Source organism: Chelonia mydas, chromosome 4, assembly GCF_015237465.2.
Source record: "Chelonia mydas isolate rCheMyd1 chromosome 4, rCheMyd1.pri.v2, whole genome shotgun sequence".
Classification (NCBI taxonomy): Eukaryota; Metazoa; Chordata; order Testudines; family Cheloniidae; genus Chelonia; species Chelonia mydas.
Window position 1 is genome coordinate 24,957,448 of NC_057852.1, and position 20,657 is coordinate 24,978,104.

Genomic DNA, 20,657 nt, shown 5'->3' on the forward strand with positions numbered 1-20,657 from the left:
TACAGAGACTTCCTGCTGAACCACACATTTTCAGACATTTTAAGCCTCCTTAATAATGTGGGTTTGAAAGAAGAATGCACAGAAGTGAGGGGTGGGAAGAAACTTCTGATGGAAAGAAGGCCCACTTTGAGCAGTACCAGGATGCTGCTGGGGGAGGCACATAAAAATGGTTAGATCAGCTCCCCAATGAGTAGGATCCTTGTTTGAGAATTTCAACTGTGTATAAAAAGCAGGTGGGTGACTTTCAATGGTCCTCTTCTTTCTGCCAACTCATTTCAATTAAAAACAGTGGGAAGCTACTTTTAGTTTTATTCATGAGGTTGAAAAATGAAATTGCAAGCAGGGCTAAGAAATTGCTGGCGTCCCTTTCATCCCCCACCTATTTCAATTTAATTCAGAGCTAAACTGCAGGGATTGGCACCTGAAGGTTAAAAGAACAATCAGCCTGTTGGGTTAATTTGGTATCTCTGTCTATTTTCATTTGATTGTCATTTATTTTTGGTTGAAAGATTCCACATGCATTACAAAAATCCCTGTAAAGTGGAAATATCCCATTAAAGGATTTCATTTACAACTTGTGCTGGACATGAAACCAGGTCTTCAGAAGTTAAAGTTAATTCTGGTCTTCAAAATGTCCTAATATTGAAATAGCATCTACTGATATGATCAGGAGATTCTTATTTCAGATAATTATACGGCATATTGGAAATGGGAGGAAATCTATTTCTGACTGCATGAGTCTAACGTAGATCTTGTCTTTTTTAATACTGGAGTTTTTAAAGGACAGTGGAACCTGCTTATAATTAATTCAGGTAGAGTGAAACACAATGTATAGTGAAGTAGAATAAAAGCCGTGTATTCTTTTAAAACATTGCAATGCACAGTTGCAGCTAGCTGTCACATGTACAGATGTTAACAAAACTGTGAAATTGTCAGCAGTATTCAGAGATTAATTAAAATTCTAGGTAGACTCAAATTGCAACTGAAAATGATCTTCTTCTCAGTTATACTTAAAATGAGTGTAACCGTAATTTACATGAACTCTAAGACCACTTTACACTGCCAGAGCAGTGTTAAGAGGTTTAAGTGCAAGTGAAAATCAAGCATAAAGTGTTTATAGCTGTTTCAACCTATAGTAAGCTGTCAGTGCTTATGGAACCCCTTTGATCCTTGTAAAAATCTAGTGGCTGAATCTAGGTTGTGTTTTTAAGAGTGGTAAAGAAAATACATAGAAATAAGTTTGAGCTGAATATCATTTTACAAAACTTGGATAAAAACAATTACACTTTTTTCTTCTCCCTTGGGTTTTGCAATAAGGCTAAATACAGTTGGACTGTTTATTTCAATTTTTTAAAAACAAATTAAATCTCTGGTGCTGGATTTATCTGTGCAAAATACCAGTTTGAGGTTGCCTTTATTTCTGGTGACCATTAGTGTCATTCTCTGGATGCTCTGTGTGATAAGAAAGTTGTGTAACCGAAATTATGAGATTGGATTATAAATCGAGATTGTTCTTCCTCAGGAAGAGAGGGGAAACCTCTTTCCTCATCCCTTTCTTTAGCATTGTTAAAAGAAAGAGGGGAAGTGAGGAAAAACTTGAATGCCCAATAGAAATTCTGAAAATAAAGGAGAATGAATTTCTAAGAAACATAAACAGGTCTGGTTGTCTAATCAGAAATTCCTGTTCTTGTGATGGATTTTGGAATCCAGAACATGCACACACCAACTGGAAGGGAGAAAAGTTGACAAACTCTGGGTGGGATTTTCAAAAGCACTCGGCATTGACCTGATGCTGCTTCCACTGAAGTCAAACTAAAACTACCATTGATTACAGCGTGAGCAGAACTGGCCAACAGAGTACTCTTAAAATCCTGCTCAGAAAGTCTGTGTCCGTTTACCACTCTTTTTGACCAGTCGTTTCTAAAGGACAAAAGGAAAGAGAGACCTGTAAGGAGAACTATTTGAATTGGAGTTTGTCTGAGAAAACTTTGTTAACATGAACAGCCTCGGTATAAAACAATCAGACTTCCAGGTATGCAGGCGCTAGGGAGAAGAACAGGATGAGCATTGTAGACAATCAAGAAAACAGGTTAACTATGATTGCATACTGCACTATTTGTCTATCTTTGGTTATTTCTAGCTTTGACAATTTCTGTCCCCCAGAATCCAGAGCTTTATTTTTTTAGACAATGATTTTTCTTTCATTCTTCCTGTGTGTGATTTTGAATGAACTCATTTAAATAGAAAAGAATTACTTCAAAAATGTCAGACCAATGTGTGGGCAGAAATTGTTTCTTTAAAGAATGACCTATATGCTTATTGCTAGATTATGTCTTGGTGAATGTTACGCTTTTGGAACAACCCAGCATAGCTCTGATCATTCAGCATTTCTGCCTATTGACAAAATTAGAATAAATTAAGCTGTGTAGTAGTTCTGAATGCTGCAAAACAAATTCGGTGTGCCACCTCAAGATGGGTACATTTCATTGCTGGTGAAGTTACTGGTTACTTAACTAACAAGGTAGTTGAGGCTCAAATAATATTTGTAAAGCACTTTTGAAATAAACAGACTATACAAAATAATAGTCTATTGTTCTACTTCAGTGTAAATGGAGTTTCTGTATATCTGAGCTCACTTTGAGCAGATTCTATGTATATGCACGACATCTGCAACAGCACATCTGGCTATCAGCACAGCTGTGAAAAAGTTGTGCTTTTGTTTTGTTTTTTGTTTTAAGAAACTGCATCAGCTCCAAAGCACAGGGAGAGCTGAATTAAAGGTGTTAAAAAAATCTGTAAGGGAAAATAATCCATAGGTGCTTAAATATGCTGTTTTTGTTCTGAGCTCATGAAATCTGTCTCCCATACCGGACTGACTGTCAGATGAATCACAGTTAAATACACAGTGATGAAGGAGTTCATAGAAAGCCTCTTGGAGTGGAGGTGTGGGCTTCCTTTAATGCTCTTCATTGCATCGAAATTATGTTTCAAATCCTGCTCACTTTACTAACGGAAGTATTCCAGTGATGTCAGCGACACGGTTTACATAATCAAGGCGTGAGCAGTGACGGTGTGGCTCTGCATCATGCAAATGAGAGCTCTAATTTTTCTTCTTCTGTCCAACAGGAGGAGAAGTTCCATATACAACACTGGCAACCCGAATGATGATGGGCGCCTGGTGGCTTTTTGCTTTGATTGTCATCTCATCTTATACAGCAAATCTAGCAGCTTTTCTCACAATCACTCGCATTGAGAACTCCATCCAGTAAGTGGATAAAGAACAGATGGTGTGTGTGTGTGTGTAAGCGTCTGAAAAGGTGGAAACCCTGAGAAAAACACTCTAGCCAATATCCTTTGGGGCAGAATGTCTCGCAGATCAATCTAAATGGTCAGTTACTGCAAGCTAATTACTCTTCTCGGGCACAAAAAAGTTTATGTCCCTGAGATGTATGCATATTCTAACGGAAATTGTTACCATCTACATGGTTTGAGGAAGTGGAAACTGGAACAGTTATTTAGTGTCTGTGGTTGTCAGACGTCCCCTGCAAAAAGTTGGTATTATATCAGTGTTTGAAATGGAAGAATAAGTATTGAAGGGCTCCCTCTCTACACTCTCCAGTTGTAATCAGCCCCAAGAGTCTGTATCCTGACCTTTGATGGGAATTAGTCAAAGAGTTTGCTGTTTCTGAGAGTTTAAGATGAAACTCCCCCTTTTCTGCTAGAGAAATGCAATCAAATGTGTTAATATGAATGAATAAATAAAATTAACAGACCCATTTCCCATTCTCTCCTTCATTTTAAGCTCGTATTTTTGCCATATCATTTTCCTCTCCTTTTCTTCTTGTAACCTGTCTGCTACTTTCTCCTTGCCCTTTGTATTTACTCTCCTTTTCCTCTCTACGTCTCCACATCTTGTTATTCTCTGTCTCCTTCCCAGGATTGCTCATGTCTTCCCCTGTCTAAGAGTATAGTTACACTGCATTCTGAGGTGTGGTTGCAGGCTGAGTAGACATACCTGTGTTTGCAAGGATAAAAATAGCAATGCTGATAGAGCCACACAGTCCTCAGCGTGAACTAGCACCATGAGTACATACCTAGGGGCCCCAGCATGCTTTCACAGCCCACACTGCAGCCTGTACACCTGTCTGGATGGCTATTTCTAGCTGTGCTACCATGGCTAAAGCTATCACAGGTGTGTCTACCCAGGCTTGGTCACACCTTGGATTGCAGGGTTGGCATACCGTTAGTTACCTTAGCATAAAACCGGGGTGAGGGTATGCCTCCTTTTTCAACCAAATACCACTCTTTGTATTACTTTTCTTTGCAATGCTTTTCATTTTGTGCCAACTGGCAATATTAAAAGTAAAGCTGCATGGTCATAAAATACCTGTTAGCTGCATCTATTAGTCACACTGACCCATTGTACTGAAACCTCATTTGAAGACAGTAATTCTGGGAATGACTTTTAAATCAAGACAGTCAGCATTTCCACATCAAAACATTGCGGTCAAATTGGGAATAACAAAGAGCAAAGCATAACTGGTATGTCCCTTAAACCTGCCTTAATGCCAAGATCTTAAGAACATAATTTTCATTATAGATACATAACTCCTAAAATATTATCCATACATGCATTTTGCAACCAGTGGGCAACTGATTCTCAGCAGAGACCTCACATGCCACCCTTCTGTGAACTATTATGCAGATATCCAACCCAGGGGGGTCCCTGTAAAACCCTATGCACCCCCCCAAAAAGTGCCCCTGTTCAAATCCCTTCTCCTTATTGCGAAGAGGGAGGAATTGAACTATAATCTCTAACATTTTGGGTGACTAACTGAACTACTGGGCTAAAGATTATGAGGGATGCCTCTAACACCTACTCTCCCACACGGCTGTTTTGTATGTGGAGTTAGGCCATTAATCTATTAGCCAGGATGGGTAAGGAATGGTATCCCCAGCCTGTGTTTGTCAGAGGGTGGAGATGGATGGCAGGAGAGAGATCACTTGATCATTACCTGTTAGGTTCACTCCCTCTGGGGTACCTGGCATTGGCCACTGTCAGTAGACAGGATACTGGGCTGGATGGACCTTTGGTCTGACCCAGTATGGCCATTCTTATGTAGGCACCTTACCTTGGTCTCACAAAAAACATGTTAGGTACCTAAGCCACCTCTCTTCCAGGAGAGAGTTCCCAGATGTGGATCAAAAACAGAGCTAGGCATCTCCCTGCAGCCTGGATTTAGGGGCCCTAACTCCATGAGAGGGGAGGGGCTTAGGACACATCCCTTTTGTTGGCATCTCCTATTGCTTATCTTAGCCAGCTCCCTACCTAGCATGCTGGCTTTTGTTGATCCCATTCTCAGAAGCCTCTCTCTCCCCATTCAATGTATAGGAATAAAGGGAGCCTAGGTGCCTAACCCAGGATTTGAGCATTCCAGAGCTTTTCTAGGTGCCTAAACCATGGGTGTTGCAATACTCCACATTGCCAAACCTAAATCCCTTTGTGGATCTGGGCCCTAATCCTTTTAGGTCGATTGATTGTGACTAAGCTGTGCCTGTTCTGTGAATAAGCAGAAGACTTCATTTGGAACTCTCCACAAGTACTAAAACTTTGCATACAATATTTTTAAAAACCAAGAAGAATAAAGGGATGTGCCACCAAGTGATAGGCAAGCCTCAAAAGGCATAGATGTGCATTTGATCAGATAAACATCCAAAAGTTTGCATGCTCATTGGCAGCTTATCTGAACATCTTCATGCTAGAAAAAGAGACTGGAATTCTCCTGAGGTCAGGCTTTCTTGTGAGGTTTCTAGCTCTTTTCTTTCTAGTTCTATTATTATTATTATTTATTATTGGTATGGTGGTAGGGCCTAGAGGTCTCCATCAGGTATCAAGACCCCGTTATGCTAGGTGCTGTACACACATAATAAGCCAATGTCCCTTCTCGAAGGAGCTTACAATCTAGTATATAATGAGAGGATTAATTAACAGTCTCAGAACACCAACTGCTTAGCCATTGTCAAGTGTTTTGTAGGCATCACCCCACAGATGAGTTTTAAAGAGGGATTTTAAGGAGAACAATGTAGTGGCTTAATGGATATTGACAGGGAACTGCTCCCACGCATAAGGAGCAGTGTAGGGAAAAAGCAAAAAAGTGAGTGAAGAAAAATTGGGCTAATGGGCTAATTGTTGGCAGAGCAGAAGTGGGCTTGGTAACTTATTAGATCTGATAGGTAGAGCAGAACTAACCTGTGAAGGACCTTAAAGTAATGGGAGCTGTCCTTAGCACTTTTGAAAATCAGCCTACTTATTTAAGTGCTGAAATGAGTACCTAGGAGCCTCACTTCAAGCTCTCCTTTTAAAAAAAAATTCTTTTTCGCATCCACAAAGAGAGAGGACATAGTTTCTTTCCTTTTCCTGCTCCCATATAAATGTTTCTATTGTTCCCCTCTTGTGTGTGGCTACACCCTTTTGTACACTTCCCCTACTTATTTGTATTTAATGGTTCTTTCCAGACATTTTTCACATACCACAATTCATATTAAGCTAGGATGTCCCCAAATGCTTCCAAACAGCAGAGCTCTTACAGATTTGCTTTGAAGGAGAGCTACACTGGGGTTCATGTACTGTAATGACAATAGGTATTTTCCTTCTCTGAAAGACAAGGGGCTCTTTACCCCCTTGCCTTGTACCTTGTCCATCCAAACCTTTAATAGTTGGCAAGCACTGTTAATACTTTCTGTCACAGCTGTCACTATCAAGCCTCAAATCACTTGTCTTGCTATGCCCTGTCTCCCGAGCGTGCCTCTGAATAAATCCTTAGAGCCCCAGGAGATGAAAAACACAACTTGCAGGCAACCTTTATCTGAATTAGAATAATAAATAAGGACTTTGATGTAAGCAATCAGATCAATTATTTGCCCCCTTATTAAGTGACTAATTGCTCTCTGACAAACAGCTACATGAAATAGTCAGTTCTGATAAAGCAATCAACATAAATGGACACTATATTCTTTGCATTTTCTAAACTATATTTTGAATGTTTTAAAAACACTTCTTGACACATATGAGCAACAATTTACAATTCCATTTAAAACACTGCCCAAGATTACGGTATAAGGCCCCAGTGTAGGATTTGTTTTAAAGAGAGAAAGGGGGTGGGGGCAAGTAAGAGTGAAAACAACGCAACACAAAGAGAAGTAATTGTTTCTCAAAATCCAAAGCGCAGGCAAAATTTTTGACTGCAATTAAATACGTCTCTGTTTTGCTGGAAATTGATAAAGTGATAATGACTAGAGTCCAACATGAAACTAAGCAATTGAGTTGGTGTGCCTTTTCTGAATAAGGCTCAGAAAGTAAACTTCATACATGTTGAACAGTAAATATAATTTTAAATGGTTCAGCTTTATAAAGATAATATTTAGCTCTTAACATATTCAAAGTGCTGTACAGACATTATTCATCCTCACAATGGCCCTATGATAGAATTAATACTATGTCATTAATAATCTAATTTAGTCCTAATAAAGCATTGATGGAAAATTTTATGCCATGTACCCCACATATAACTTAAATATTTTTCCACAAAAAATCTTCATAGTAAGCAGTTATAACCATAACTAGAATTGTAGCTTGCTCGTTGTAATGCACTGAAACAATTTGGGACGTCTATTCTATTTATAGCAAATGGAGTCTCTATATTCAAATTCACGTAAGCTGGTGGTATAAGCAATTTTCCATCAGTCACTTTTTAACTGTTTCAAAATTAGAATATCCAAAGTCATTCTTATACGCTTACTCTCGCTGAATAAGCATTTTGCTCCACAGAGATTTCTGCTGAAATCAGTAAAACATTTCATGGGTTAAGGTATTACTCCGTGTGAGAAAGGGTATTACTCAACGTGAGTAAGGATATCAGAATCTGGACATCAGAGGATTCCTCCATAAGCACAGGTACATTTGACACCAAGTTGTCCTTATTTTGAGACTTATGCTCCTGTGTGTGCATGTGCGGGTGGGCTGGTGGGACTTACACATGTGTCCATTAACTCTAATAGGAGTCTCATGTAAATATCATGTGTATGAGTGGGAGAATCAATTGTTCATTCCAGAAATAGATACATTAAAAAAGCAAAATTATAAACTACAAATATTAATAGAAATAAAGTACATACCAAAAAAAACCTCAGAGAAGAATGGTTCATAGTGATAGATCTGTCCACAGAGCTGAGGAAGCTTCTAAACTGTAAAAGAATTTCACTTTTCTGCTAAGGGTTTGGGTTTTGTTTTATTCTGTTGCATCTCAGCTGCTGGATTGTGAATGTCACACCACAAATCTGTGCAGATGCAAATGTAAAACTTTATCCCTAAAGCAGATCATATACAAAATGAAGCCATAGGTTATGTGTCCTTGCTGAAGGATAGCTCAATGATCTCACTGGTCTTTTCCATCTCTAACTCTTGTGGTTTAGCTATGGTGCCCCCTACATAGAATCAGCAAGCTGGGAACTTCTATTTAACCATCAAAATAGGGGCAGGTGAAACACAGTTTAGGATTTGCTGTGGGTAACAGAATTTAACAAACGTGCAGAACTTGAACTCAAACACCCTCTCCACCTCGCTGAATGGAGTAGCTATCACTGTTGTGTAGGGTACTGGGATGGGGCTGCAGAGAACAAAGGTCATCCGCCATTTTGAAAGGCAGGGCACTAGGCTGCATGGAGCCGTAGGGTGCAGTTAAGCTCAGGTTCTGACTGCTTTTGTATTAGAGTTACGTAATGTTCAAATTAAATAATTTAGTTGTTTGTCCCTTAATAAGGAGATCAACACACTCCTCATCATCATACTTCTCCATTTCTGGCCCTACCTTGTGCTACTGTTGCCAGCCTGTAAAATGGAGTGAAACCAGAACTTTGTAGCTCACTCTTAATGCTGTTTCCACTCCCGATTATTCATATAGCGCTTTGGTTTACGTTTTTATACATAACAGAATTGCTTTTATAGTTATAAGATGTACAGGGAAACTGTTTTTTTCTCTTGCTACTTCTAAATGTACTATTCCATGGCAGCAATTCCACATATCTTTTATGCTAGCAGTTAGCAATACATGTCGGAAAATTGCTGTATTGGTTGTTATATTGGAAATTACATGGCTACACAGAGTCCTGTAAACTACTGATTACAATTTTGCTAGGTGTTGTTGTTAGAAACTGGGGACTCTAGTAAGTACTTCTCACTGTCCTATTCCAGTAATGTGTATGGCACATAATTGAACAATTACGGGACATTATGATATATGACCTGTGACAGCGTTTGTTACATTTCTGAGTGCTGCCAGGAGATACAGAAACTTATGAACAGCAGAAGCAGCAATCCAGAATTGGAGAATATAGTATCTTAAATGTTATGTAGTGCCTTTCATCAATTATGCCAAAGCTTTTGACGGATTATATACATTAAAACATCATTGAAATGCATCGACCACTGGATGACAGTGGTAGGGAGAGAAAATTCTCATCTAGGACACCAGGCTAAAAGTCCCTCTTCTTAGGAAAAGTACTATGGGATTGTTAATGAAAACAAGACCTGATAACTGGATCAGACCCATGGTTCATCTAGCGCAATATGCGGTCTCTGACAATGTCCAGCATCAGATGCTTCAGAGGAAGGTGTTAGAAAACTTGCATTAGGCAAATGTGGGATAATGGGTCCCCCATTTTAGGTCTCCTCCTAATCCTTACATAACGAGATTGTTTTAAACTCTGAAGCATGAGATTTAATAGCTCTTCCAAAATGTATGTAAACATTAAATATTGTAACTGGATATTCTTTTTATCCATATAAATATCCACTCCCTAGTTGAATCTTGTTAAGGGTTTTTTGTGTTTTTGGCCTCAGCAGCATTCTGCAACAAAGAGTTCCACGTTCCACTGTTGTAGTGATGTATTGTGTGGAAAAGTATTTCCTGTCATGGGTTTTGAATTTTCCACCTTTTAATTTCATTAAATAGCTTCTTCTTTTCTTATGAGACAGGAAGAATGGAAGTCCGTGATCTTCCTTTTCTAGACCATTCCATATTTTATATACTTTTATTATGTCCTCTCTTTATTCATTTCCTTTCGAAAGTAAACAATCCCAATCTTTCTAATTTCTCTTCATATGAGAGCTTTTCTATGTTCCCGAGCATTTCCTTCTCTGGAGCCTCACTAACTCTGCAATATTCTTTTTGAGATGGGGTGATTATCAGATGAAGCTGTACCATTGACTTATATAAAGTAATTACAATTATAATATTCTTCTATTATTTTTCATTCCTAACTCCCTAATATCTTGTTTTCTTGTTTCCTTTTTTGATCACAGCTGCATATTGAATTGAGCTCTACTTTGAGCTATCCATAGAGATGCCCAAATTCCTTTCCTGAGATGATACTGTTAATTTAGAACCCTCTAAGGTGTATGAATAGTTTAACATTTTCACTCCAATATGCATTACTTTTCATTTATGAACACCGAACTTCATTTACCGTTGTGTTGTCCCTTCATCTACCTTGGTTAGATCCCTCTGAAGTTCTTCATGGTCCTCTCTGGACTTCACTTCTCTTGGAGACACGAGGCTTAGGTGCAGTGTGGACATACCCATTGATTTACTTCTTGCTTTCCTGGTTCTGTTTTTATTCAGCATTACACATGCCTTTTGAGATTATTATTGTTTTCTTAAGTAGCATCCCTGCCACTTCTAAGGATTTTATTTCCTTGATTTTTGTCTTCAGGACCTTTTTGAATACCCTTCTCTTTTACGTATCTCAAATGTGCCGCTTGGAGGCTGTTGAATCAAAGAACAATAGAAGATTAGGGTTGGAAGAGACCTCAGGAGGTCATCTAGTCCAACCCTCTGCTCAAAGAAGGACCAACCCCAACTAAATCATCCCAGCCAGGGCTTGGTCAAGTAGGGCTTTAAAAACCCCTAAGGATGGAGATTCTACCACTTCCTTAAGTAACCCATTCCAGTGCTTCACCACCCTCCTAGTGAAACAGTGTTTCCTAATATCCAACCTAGACCTCCCCCACTGCAGCTTGAGACCATTGCTCCCTGTTCGGTCATCTGCCACCACTGAGAATAGCCTAGCTCCATCTTCTTTGAGTATCATAGGTTCATGTTTCCATTTTGAGTGGTTATAGGTCGATCTTTGCAGTTTGCCATTGTCTATTTCAGTGGTTCTCAAACGTATTTCATGGTGCCCCCTTCTTTGTGTCGTAGTAGTTTAGGCCTCACCACCACACAATACCGATAACAAAAATCAACATGCAACACTCACTAAATATTAAAAACAGCAAGGCATTGATTCAAACAGAGCCAATGTAATAAGAGCAAAACCAAAACTGCAAGTGTGATCAGTGCTTACAATTAAATGTGCACACTGCATCCTTGAAAACGGATTAACGTACACATGGCGATGACTTTGTATAATGCTATGAAATCCATCAAAATGCACAGCACCATCTAGAGTCAATGCACAGTGCCATCTGAGGACTGGATATGTCTGGAGGAATGAGCTTTGCAAGTTATTCATTGCTGTGGGTAAAATGTGCACAGTATGTTGTTGTTTGTTTTCACTAAAGCTGCTCATGCCCCGCCCCGAATATATTCTATGCCCCTCCCCCAGGGCAGCCCACCCCCAGTTTAAGAACCTCTGGTCTAGTTTAAGACTGCACACAGAGAGATCTTTTATTTGTCCTTAAATGTCATCCATTAGATTTGTGCAGTTACATAAAGGTAATTTGTGCCAGCAAAAGCCTTAATGGGTCGTCAGTGTTAGATATATTACAGCAGTCCCTCCGAACCTCTAATGAATGTCATTAAAGAAATCAAGGTATGGTTAAGTGGTACAATAGGATGAATAAATAGAGGCAAAGAGGTCATGTCTGGAGCCTTGAAGGGATCATAACAAAATCATTTTAAGGCCAGGGCAGATAAAGACATATTGTGGACACCTTTAGAAACCGCTACATTAGTTTACATATAAATTAGCTTTTGTGTGTGTATATACTCATAGACAAACACACACAGAGTGGATAAGGCTAAAGATCTTATCAAACTGAGCAAATTTATTGTGAACTCAAAGAAGTGGCAGCTCATAAAAATAGAACAAAAGTCTCCAGCTTCTGAAAATGGTGCTATGCAGCATTCCCAGTCTATTCTTAACCTGCTCTCTGTGCTCAGAGGTGCAAGTAGATTTTAATTCTTACCGATACAGTACCGAACCTCCCTTCCCCCCTCCCACCCCCCCCCCCCAAAAAAAATGTTCTGTCTCTCGAGCGGATATCCATGGAGAGAAATCTGTATCCACTGAACCGCAGGGCTCTCCTGGGAACTACAGCGGAGAAAGGAGCAGAACGTGGGGCCGCTGCTCCCAGGATGCATCTGTACTATCCCCAGCCCTTCCACACAGCTGCGTCTCCTGCTTGGGGTCTGTACAGCCCCACTGGAGGACAGGGCTGGGGGCCATACAACTGCATTGGAGGAGCGGCAGCCACACGTTCTGCTCCTTTCATCACTGTGGTTCCCAGGAGAGCCCTGCGGTTCGGCAGATACCGATTTCTCTCTGCAGATATCCACATCCACGGGAATAAATTTGTATCCGCGCAGGGCTCTACAAAATTCTTGAAAATATGTCTTTCCAGTATGGCGTACCAGCAATAAATGTCTTAATGGTATGGTGTACCTGACCGGACCGGCTTACTTGCACCACTGTCCATGCTGGGTGTATATCTTGATGCAGTACATACCAACAGAGACAGCTGCTTTCTGGTGTTTAACATGCCAGCTCCAAATAATGCCTGGGCCTGGTGCCTAGGGCTATGTACATTGAGCTCTTTTTCTGACCTTTCTGATTTCAGTCTGCGAGTCCCCAGCAATTTGTAAAACAGAGGTACATTGCTTCAGGCTATTACCAGGCTTTTATCTGATTTATTTTATATTTGTTGGAGTGACTAAAAACACTCCCTTTTGCCCCGCAAAAGAAAGCGGCCATCTCTTGAGAGCACACTCTTGTTCCTTCCTTTTTTTCCTTCAGTCTCATTTCCCCCCTTCACTTTGGCTTCACATTTTTCTTTCTGTCTTAAAGCATAACAGCAATTCTGTTTCTCCTAGTCTTACTTTGTCTTTTAAGAAAATAAACAAACAAAACAGTGACTTGGCAGCTGTCTTCCTATGTGTTGCCCTTTGCTTGCCTGCAGCTCCCGTTCAGCTTGGAAATGTGGAATCATGTCCCCGTGTCTCTTTTCTTCACCACCAATTAAGGTCTCTCCAGGATCTCTCCAAGCAGACGGATATTCCTTATGGCACTGTCCTGGACTCTGCAGTCTATGAGCATGTTCGAGTGAAGGGGATGAATCCTTTTGAGAGGGACAGCATGTATTCTCAAATGTGGCGGATGATTAACAGAAGTAACGGCTCAGAGAATAATGTGCTGGAGTCACCAACAGGCATTCAGAAGGTATGAGGCATGGTTTACTTTTTCCTTGACAATCGGAGATGCTTTGTTGCAGTGCTGGATTTTTTTAATTGTTTTTAACATTTGGAGCTGCATTTGCACATAGAACAATGATCTTACCTAATCAATTTATAGCTCATTGCTCCAGTGAAAAGGATTGGGTGCTCTCAGCTCAGTTCCCTGTGGGCAGTTTTCCATTAACATTTTAAAATGCAAGTCCAAAAAATATTTGCTCTGAAAACGATTGAGGATTTAGAGATATGAAAGAAGAATACATTTGTCAGAATCCAAAATGAGGGTAGGATCACGGGACTTTAATAACAGAAGACATTGCAGTGTATTGTACAACGTGCTTACTGTAGGGTTGAATACAAAATACAGATTTGTTTTTAGACTTCTGACTCTGAAAACTTAATCTTTCAGTCATGGTTATGAATCCTATGTGTTATGCAGAAAGCAAGCAGAAAAGCATGACCTTGTTTAAAAAACTTCACAGCAATCTCTTAAACTTGATTTGCTATGGGAAAACAAAATTATGTAAAAACATTTTTGTCAAGTGAATTCTTAGAAGAATCAAGTAAGCAGGAGCGATCACCTATCCATTAAATAGCACAGAATGAGATTGTGAATATTTTTCATCAGTGACTTCAATGGGAATTGCATCTGTGTGAAAGAGAACAGAACAGAATTCATCCCTGTGATAACATCTCCAAATTGAAAATTGATTCTGTAAAATAGGGCCCTGAGAAAACAGCATATTTTTTTATTTTAGCAGGGCCTTATTTTATAGGGTTCATTTAAATTTGAAGATGGGGAGAATTAATTATAATAGAAAATTGAACTGTTGCGTGTTTCCTCGTCGAAGGTTTAGTTATTCGATCTTTTTTAGGTCTATCAAAATCCAATCAAGCCATTTCAGAGCTGTTGCCTTTTGTTTCTACTGAAATTCACTTTCTAGGGTATCCCATATATCTATGGTGTTGTGACAATTGATGAGAGCACATAAACGAACAGGTCTTTTTAAAAAACAATGATGAAGCCATTTCCTACTGGTGATCTCTTGATAATAAAAGAGCTACAAGATAACAACAACTGTTTAGGAGTTTTATAAGCAAGTGACTTCACCCACTGCCAATATAGCTTGGATCATATTTCCCAACTCCAAGATTTACCAGACATGAAATGTCATGGAAGAGGAGAAGGTGGGAAGGGCCGGGGAAATGCACTAATGAAATCCTTCTAGAATGTGTCATAAGCTGAAATATGTTTGATGAATACATTTCAAGTGCTGGAGAAAGGGACAGCTGAAGATTGATTGGCCAAGGGAAAAGGTATTTTTGAGAAAATATACTTTGTTCCAGTTTGCAAGGTGCTTATAAAGCTGGGATGCTCCTTTTAAAAAAAAAAAATCCATCAGTCTGGCTTGCCTGCCAAAGTTATACCATGAGTTTCAGGACAATCAAAAACCAGAGCACATCAAACACAAGCGGGTGTTGACTAAAGCCCTTTAGCTGAAGAAAACAACCAGTGTATTACCCTAGCAGGTAATTACAGATTATAGTCTTTGATTTCTAATTCCTGAAGACATGGTATTTGCTGTTTTGAAATTGACAGAAACAGCACTGTCTGAGTTGTTTAATTTCCCATAGCTTTGCTTTTCAGGAATAAGCAATTGCAAGTGATGGTATCAAAGAGCTAAGCTTTAGCAAAGCAGCAATCAGCCAACCTCTCTCTCTCTCTTCCCAAATAGCTGCAAGACCATTCACAATGAACATCCATTGCTTCCATCCATTCCTGCACATGCATGCACGTGCTCGCTCACTCTCTACACACTCCACCCCATACACCTCACAGGAAGAAATGAGAGAGAGCCCCTTGCTGCTCAGACAGGTGACAAATAGAAGGCTCTTTGAAGATTGTATTTGGCCTGGCCAGGAAGAAATATCTCTCTATAAGGAATTGGAAGCTCTGCCTTTGCAAGATCTGTTTGAATCTTTCATCCTCACTTGGATGATAAATATGGTGTTACATACCAACACTGTGTACAGAAGAAAATTAAGACCAAAAAAATGTAACTGATGAGGCAGATTTTAATCTCTGTAAAATAACTCTAAAATGAAAGCATGCAGGTATTTCAGAGGAAGGACTTCATGGGTCCATTTGGCCCATTTACATTGTTTTAATAAACTCATTCCTGACCTTGGAGAACAACTGGCCACCTCAGAGCTATTAACACAATAAGATTATAACCTCAAACAAACCAAACTAATTTTGGGTCTCATTTTGTGCTTCATTTTAATCACACCGTTAATTGGTGCTAAATCATGACTCGACAAGAAAAGAAATACATAAGCCAACGTAGACAGCTTGCCAAGCAAATGTTCTTAAACAACTACGTTTCCACTAGGCCACCTAGTGTCCATGAAGAGACTCAGATACTGTGACTGTAAGGATGTGTGGGGGGGGATTATAATGTGTGTGTTGCAAATGAATATGTCAAACATCCTTTGCTTTAACTACACTCCCCTGTAGCATCCTCTGAAAGGTAAATTGGATGTGCAGGCAGCCAGTGCAAAGTGAAACTAGTTGAACAGCAGGACTACAGAGGCTATTTAAAAGGACACTCTCAAAACATTTTTCATACAGTTTAAAATCCTTTTAATTTTTCTTTCTTTTTCACTCTGTTAATTAGTGTTCATTTATTTCATTTATACTGAGAAAGCAATTTTTATTTTGAAAAATATAATACAGGAGAGACAAATTCAGTGCTGACTGACATCTCATGCCATCTCATTGACTTCAGTGGGATTGCATGGGTTGTACATCAGTGATTTCAGTGGAAATTGCACCTGTACCTCCCCATTCCTGGAGAAGGGGGAAAAATTGCAGAGAGGAGCGAGTCAGACTCCAGCTGATAGAAGCAGAAACATCCAAAGCATGGACCACTGGACATTAACAGTATGTCTGCACTGCAGTTAAACACCTGTGGCTGGCCTGTGTCAGCTGACTTGGACTTGCAGGGCTTGGGCTGCAGGGCTGTTCAATTGTGGTATAGATGTTCTGGCTCATGCTGGAGCCTGGACTCTGGAACCCTTCCACCTTTTAGGGTTCCAGACCCTGGGCTCCAGTCTGAGCCCTAATATCTATACGGCAATTAAACAGCCCCTTAGCCTGAACCCCAGGAGCACAAGTCAGCTGACACGGGCCAGCCGTGGGTGTTTAGATGCAGTGTACACATATCCTGAGATAATGTTGTACTGTTTTGACTGGACTTTCTGTGCCCTGTGCTGATGGGCTATTTGTTCCAGCCCTCTCCCCTTCCCTCACAGTCTCTTCACCTGACTTCATGCCACAACTCCCCATTTTGCCCTCTTCTCCCTTGTCCTGTTCCCGTCACTTCTCTTCCCTTCCTTTGTCTTTCTATTTAGCTGATCCCCTCTTAAGTAACTCCCCCCCCAGCCCGAAAAAACCAGTGGAACTAACATGCTGTTTGCTGCCATCACATTGTTCACTCTGCTGCTGTGTTCTACCCCTTCCTCCACTCTGTGTTTGTCTTGTCTATTTAGATTGTAAACTCTTCTATTTTGTGGGTATGTCTACACTACGAAATTAGGTCGAATTTATAGAGTCGGTTTTGTAGAAAGCGTTTTTATACAGTCGATTGCGTGTGTCCCCACACAAATGCTCTAAGTGCATGTAGTCGGCGGAGTGTGTCCACAGTACCGAGGCAACCGTCGACTTCTGGAGCGTTGCACTGTGGGTAGCTATCCCACAGTTCCCGCAGTCTCCACCGCCCATTTGAATTCTGGGTAGAAATCCCAGTACCTGATGGGGCTAAAGCATTGTCGCGGGTGGTTCTGGGTACATATCGTCAGGCTCTCCCTTCCCTCCCTCCTTCCATGAAAGCAACAGCAGACAATCGTTTTGCGCCTTTTTTCCTGGGTTACCTGTGCAGACGCCATACCACGGCAAGCATGGAGCCCGCTCAGCTAACCATCACCGTATGTGTCCTGGGTGCTGGCAGATGTGGTACTGCATTGCTACAGAGCAGCAGTTAATTGCCTTTTGGCAGCAGATAGTGAAGTATGACTGGTAGCCATCGTCGACGTAGTCCGGGGTGCTCTTTTAACCGATGTCGATGAGGTTAGGGGCGCCTTGGCAAACATGGGAGTGACTCAGCCAGGTCATTTCCCTTTTAAGTTTCATCTCATGATGATTCAGTCCTGCTGGCAGTGCTCTGTCTTTTAATCAGCAGCCAGCAGAAGATGATGGCCAGCAGTCATACTGCACCGTCTTCTGCCGAGCACCCAGGAGATGACAATGGCTAGCGGTCGTACTGCACAGTCTGCTGCCAGCAAGATGTATAAAGATAGATGAAGTGGATCAAAACAAGAAATAGACCAGATTTGTTTTGTATTAATTTTCTCCACCATCCCTCCCTCCGTGAAATCAACGGCCTGCGAAACCCAGTTTTGTGTTCTATCTTTGAGGTTTTGAATTCTGTCCTTGAGGGGGCCATTCTGTTTCTCGCAAAGCCACCCCCTTTGTTGATTTTAATTCCCTGTAAGCCAACCCTGTAAGCCATGTCGTCAGTCGCCCCTCCTTCAGTCAGGGCAACGGCATACAATCGTTCCGCGTCTTTTTTCTGTGCGGACGCCACACCACGGCAAGCATGGAGCCTGCTCAGATCACTTTGGCAATTAGGAGCACATTAAACACCACACGCATTATCCAGCAGTATATGCAGCACCAGAACCTGGCAAAGCAAAACCGGGCAAGTAGGCGATGTCAGCACGGTGACGAGAGTGATAAGGACATGGACAGAGACTTCTCTCAAACCACGGGCCCTGGCATTGTGGGCATCATAGTGCTAATGGGGCAGGTTCATGCGTGGAACGCCGATTCTGGGCTCGGGAAACAAGCACAGACTGGTGGGACCGCATAGTGTTGCAGGTCTGGGACGATTCCCAGTGGCTGCGAAACTTTCGCATGCGTAGGGGCACTTTCATGGAACTTTGTGACTTGCTTTCCCCTGCCCTGAGGTGCAAGAATACCAAGATGAGAGCAGCCCTCACAGTTGAGAAGCGAGTGGCAATAGCCCTGTGGAAGCTTGCAACGCCAGACAGCTACCGGTCAGTTGGGAATCAATTTGGAGTGGGCAAATCTACTGTTGGGGCTGCTGTGATGCAAGTAGCCCACGCAATCAAAGATCTGCTGATATCAAGGGTAGTGACCCTGGGAAATGTGCAGGTCATAGTGGATGGCTTTGCTGCAATGGGATTCCCTAACTGTGGTGGGGCCGTAGACGGATCCCATATCCCCATCTTGGCACCGGAGCACCAGGCTAGCGAGTACATAAATCACAAGGGGTACTTTTCAATAGTGCTGCAAGCTCTGGTGGATCACAAGGGACGTTTCACCAACATCAACGTGGGATGGCCGGGAAAGGTACATGACGCTCGCATCTTCAGGAACTCTGGTATGTTTCAAAAGCTGCAGGAAGGGACTTTATTCCCAGACCAGAAAATAACTGTTGGGGATGTTGAAATGCCTATATGTATCCCTGGGGACCCAGCCTACCCCTTAATGCCATGGCTCATGAAGCCATACACAGGCAGCCTGGACAGTAGTCAGGAGCTGTTCAACTACAGGCTGAGCAAGTGCAGAATGGTGGTAGAATGCTCATTTGGATGTTTAAAGGCGCGCTGGCACAGTTTACTGACTCCGTTAGACCTCAGCGAAACCAATATTCCCACTGTTATTACTGCTTGCTGTGCGCTCCACAATATCTGTGAGAGTAAGTTTATGGCAGGGTGGGAGGTTGAGGCAAATCTGCTGGCTGCTGGTTACGCACAGCCAGACACCAGGGTGGTTAGAAGAGCACAGGAGGGCATGATGCGCATCAGAGAAGCTTTGAAAACCAGTTTCATGACTGGCCAGGCTATGGTGTGAAAGTTCTCTTTGTTCTCCTTGATGAAACCCCCCACCCCTTGGTTCACTCTACTTCCCTGTAAGCTAACTACCCTCCCCTCCTCCCTTCGATCACCGCTTGCAGAGGCAATAAAGTCATTCTTGCTTCAAGATCCATGCATTCTTTATTAATTCATCACACAAATAGGGGGATAACTACCAAGGTAACCCAGGAGAGGTGGTGGAGAAGAGAAGCACCAGGAGGGGTGGGGGAGGAGGGAAGGACAAGGCCACACAGTACTTTAAAACTTATTGAATGTCAGCCTTCTGTTTCTTGGGCAATCCTCTGGGGTGGAGTGGCTGGGTGGCCGGAGGCCCCCTCACCGCATTCTTGGGCGTCTGGGTGAGGAGGCTATGGAACTAGGGGAGGAGGGCGGTTGGTTACACAGGTGGCGGTCTGTGCTTCTGCGGCCTTTCCTGCAGCTCAACCATATGCTGGAGCATATTAGTTTGATCCTCCAGCAGCCTCAGCATTGAATCCTGCCTCCTCTCATCACGCTGCTGCCACCTTTCAGCTTCAGCCTTCTCTTCAGCCTGCCACCTCTCCTACTGGTCATTTTGTGCTTTCCTGCACTCTGACATTGTCTGCCTCCAAGTATTCGTCCGTGCTCTGTCAGTGTGGGAGGACAGCATGAACTCAGAGAACATTTCTTCACGAGTGCGTTTTTTTCACCTTCTGATCTTCACTAGCCTCTGGGAAGGAGAAGATCCTGTGATCCTTGAAACACATGCTGCTGGTGGAGAAAAAAAAAGGGACAGTGGTATTTAAAAAGACACATTTTATAGAAAAATGGGTGCACTCTTTCACGGTAATCCTTGCTGTTAACATTACATACATAACACATGTGCTTTCGTTCCAAGGTCGCATTTTGCCTCCCCCCAGCGCGTGGCTAGCCCCTCCCCCCGCCCTGTGGCTAACAGCAGGGAACATTTCTGTTCAGCCACAGGCAAACAGCCCAGCAGAAACGGGCACCTCTGAATGTCCCCTTAAGAAAAGCGCCCTATTTCAACCAGGTGACCATGAATGATATCACTCTCCTGAGGATAACACAGAGAGATAAAGAACGGATGTTGTTTGAACGCCAGCAAACATACACTGCAATGCTTTGTTCTACAATGATTCCTGAGTAAATGCTACTGACCTGGAGTGGTAAAGTGTCCTACCATGGTGGATGGAATAAGGCTGCCCTCCC

General features: G+C 41.8%; 1 protein-coding gene across 1 annotated transcript in view; it reads left to right on the forward strand.

Moving 5' to 3' along the window:
- Positions 1–20,657, forward strand: part of GRID2 (glutamate ionotropic receptor delta type subunit 2) — a 1,000,276-nt gene that overhangs the window by 846,809 nt on the left and 132,810 nt on the right. The window contains exons 12-13 of the mRNA XM_037896872.2: positions 3,127–3,265; positions 13,302–13,497. Coding sequence (XP_037752800.1) covers positions 3,127–3,265; positions 13,302–13,497 — 335 coding nt within the window. The remainder of the gene's footprint in view (positions 1–3,126; positions 3,266–13,301; positions 13,498–20,657) is intronic.